Genomic DNA, 3,314 nt, shown 5'->3' on the forward strand with positions numbered 1-3,314 from the left:
TTAGACATTTATTTATGCGAATCCTCGCGCTGGCAAGCATACTGCCCCGCGCTGAGAACATAAAGAGCAGTGCTACACCCTTTTTTCACTTGTGCCCTCCAGGTGAACGACAGCCACAGACAGACAAGAACAAAGGCGACCCGGGAAACTTGGGCAAAAGCCTCGATCCTGTGTATCCACCCGTTAATCCGTGAACTTAATGTCACATTGTGCATCAAAACTGGACTTGCTCGCTGGTGTTTCTACTGGTGCGGATTCATATGCAAAAGTTCCTCGGGAGACAGTTTTTGCCTGAGTTTCGTCAGCACAACTTTGGGCGGCGCTGGTATTTTGGTTGAAGTGTCGAACGCAGCACTCTTTGGGGCACAGTAGCTGATCTCAGCTTATATTTTACTCTTTGTGTTTTAGGTGGCCCTGCAGTATCAAGTATACATTAATCTCACGTGAATATACTCCCAATTTTCCTATGTAACCTTGTTTATTATTGACGGAGAGTTTGCGATAAGGGCCAGGCACATTGACAAAAGTTCAAAAAGAACTAGACGTCGGTTGTAAATTGATAGCAGGGTGACAGCAATATCACTCAAACACGGACGCCCTACGTTGACATTAAGACCGAAATAGGAAGATCCGCTTGAAAAATGGTTGTGTTGAAACCGGCCGCCTGAAATATGCGTCAGATAAAATGTCATTGACTGTCCACTCAAATTAGCAGTAGATCAATAATTGTTTGCTTGCAGAGTAGGGAATTCTCCGGCGGTTTGCTTTAAGAGAAAACGCACTAACATCTGCTTCAGCTTCAACAGAATTTCGCGCCGTCCGATCCACCAGCTGTACAAAATGTGTGGTTGGTACGCTTCCGCCTTCTTCTGGTCTGAGAATTATACTGAAACGGGTGCAAATTTCTCCAGACTTTCCTGAACGAGGGCCAGAGGTTTGTTAATGAAAACGCCAGGTATTCTTGTTTCTGGGTGAAGAACTCGTGCTAAGCCATCCAAAATTCATTGGAAGACGTGTCGGAAAGGTCTGTTAACAGTTACAAGGAGGAATTCCATAGACTCGTTCATACCGCAGGATCTAAGCGTTGGGGGTGTTTTGCAATTTATTTACGCAATTACCCAATCTTTTAAAGGAGCAGCTCTTCACGAATCCATAAACAGACTAGACACCTAAGTGAACAGTCTATTCAAGCGCAAACGTGTAGCTATATCTTCAGCCAGAATCTCAGCACTCGGTTAGCCTCCCATATGGCCAAAAAGTTGAGAATAGGCATAGTTTCGGACTTCGTCGGCCACCAGACGATTAAAAACGCTTTGGAATCGGAGTTACCCATTTTCGAAACTGTAGCATTTTGCAGGGCGTACAAATTGACCGCCGCGGAATTTACAGGATATAAATGACTAGCGACACAGCTGAACATACCTAAAGAGGACAGAGTCCCGTGGTGGGAAAGCCGTCTTACCTGGCAATGAAAAACACCAGGTATGCGAGCATCTAATTCTGGTGGGCCAAGAATTATAACCCCCACTACTCCGTGGAAAGATGCAGGAAAATGCCTCGCAATCTTCCAGCCACCATTAGCCTAATGATTCTAATATGTGCTTCAGACCAGTAGTCTAAGATCCACCGAAAAACGTGGTATTTCAATATACTTCTGATGGCTGACGGCTCCTTCGGACGCGAAGTGAACTGGAAATCGCTCAATGACGGACCGCACGGAAATGGAATAAAGGATGAAGATTGGTGTATCAGAGGATACTTGGTTTGCTGAGGAGCAGAATGTTGGTAGCGTAGGTAGTCGTCGGGTTATTCGCTGACCTGGGCAATTTGATTGCAACGCGCCGATGATGTCACCTCGATTCGCGATCAAATTGCGATCAAATTGCCCGTCTCAGAGAAAAGTGTTGGTTAACTGTCGGCTTATTTTTTATCAACCAACAATGAAACCTTACGCTCACGCGCAGGGTGCGCAAGCCAACGACCGATGTTCCTCGTGCACATGCAAACTTTTCTTGATTACCGCCTGCCCCGGATATCCATGTCTATTTCTCCCCAATTTTGTTGCATGGCCCTTGGTTTCCTGCCACGGCTCTTGGCTTAAGAAGCTCAGGTTTGTTTCTCTGCTAACCTGCTATGCAGCAAGAATCACGTTATACCCACTACCTACTATGAGAGATGGTTGGATTCATTGTTTTCAGCTATCAACCTGGGAAGGAAGCGAAGCGAATGTCAGGAGCCCTGGGTTTACTATATGTTTACACAATGATCGAACTTATTTTACAACCGTAGATTGTCCCTGGATGAATCGGGGCACAAATATTGATCAGCGGCCTACCAACGCCCTGCACTGTTGCGGAGACCAGTTTGGTCTAAGATTACCCACCGTGTTCTTGGTTTGAACTGACCAATATGAATGCTTGTTTAAATGCGCTAAAGTTGCGCTTTCTGTTGTGTCTCCATTTATGCCACCTGTAGACAACCCGAGGCTGATGAATGACTTGGACGGACAGCAAACATGCGATCAAATTGCGAACCCAGACGAAACGGGAGACAATATTGAGTCGCCGGATAGTTGTAGCGAAAAACCAACTAATGGTGGCGGGGATGTACCGGCGGACGAAGTTGATGATGACAGTCGGTAAGCTCGGCATGATGTAGAAATTACGAAATTCCAGGAAACTGTTTGTTGGGGGACTGAGTAGGGAGACAACTGAAAGTGAGTTCAACTTCTGCTACTATTTCTTCTGAAGATGACTTGAGGGACTATTTCTCCCGATGGGGAAAGGTCACACAGTGCATAATAAAATTGGATCGATTTACGGGCAATTCTCGAGGGTTCGGCTTCGTCACGATGGAAAGTGAAGATTGTGTCAGCAAGGTAAGTTCTTGTTGATAGCCCCAAAGCTGTAGGTACTGTGTGTGTCTGAGCATTGGCTGAACAACAAGAAAATAGACCCTAAGAAAGCAAAGCCTTCTAGGGAACCATTGAGGAAGGTTTTCGTTGGTGGCATTGATCCAGATGTTACTGAGGAGCAAATAAGGGAGTACTTTAGTTCCTTTGGCAAAGTTGAATCACTGGACCTGCCGTTTGATGCTCAGAAGGGACGAAGGAAACATTATATTTTCGTCAGCTTTGCAACGGAGGCGGCTGCCCGCAAAGCTATTGCGTTGGAACGGCAAGAGATATTTGGACGACAGGTACTACCTATAGGTTCCCTGACTGCCTACTTTCAGTGTGATGTCCGTGTAGCCGTTACACGTGAACAAGCCAGTAGGCAGAAAGGTAATCACGTTTTACTCACCTTAGTTTCTTT

At 45.8% G+C, this 3,314-nt stretch overlaps 1 protein-coding gene across 1 annotated transcript in view; it reads left to right on the forward strand.

The window, feature by feature from the left end:
- The window catches only part of T265_03398 (hypothetical protein), a gene marked incomplete at both ends in the record, with an annotated part of 4,825 nt that extends 4,453 nt beyond the window's left edge, over positions 1-372 (forward strand). Inside the window, one exon of the mRNA XM_009167867.1 lies at positions 103-372. Within this exon, the coding sequence (XP_009166131.1) occupies positions 103-372 (270 nt within the window). The remainder of the gene's footprint in view (positions 1-102) is intronic.
- Positions 373-3,314: the final 2,942 nt, after the last annotated feature.

This window comes from Opisthorchis viverrini (genome assembly GCF_000715545.1).
Source record: "Opisthorchis viverrini unplaced genomic scaffold opera_v5_48, whole genome shotgun sequence".
Taxonomy (NCBI): Eukaryota; Metazoa; Platyhelminthes; class Trematoda; order Opisthorchiida; family Opisthorchiidae; genus Opisthorchis; species Opisthorchis viverrini.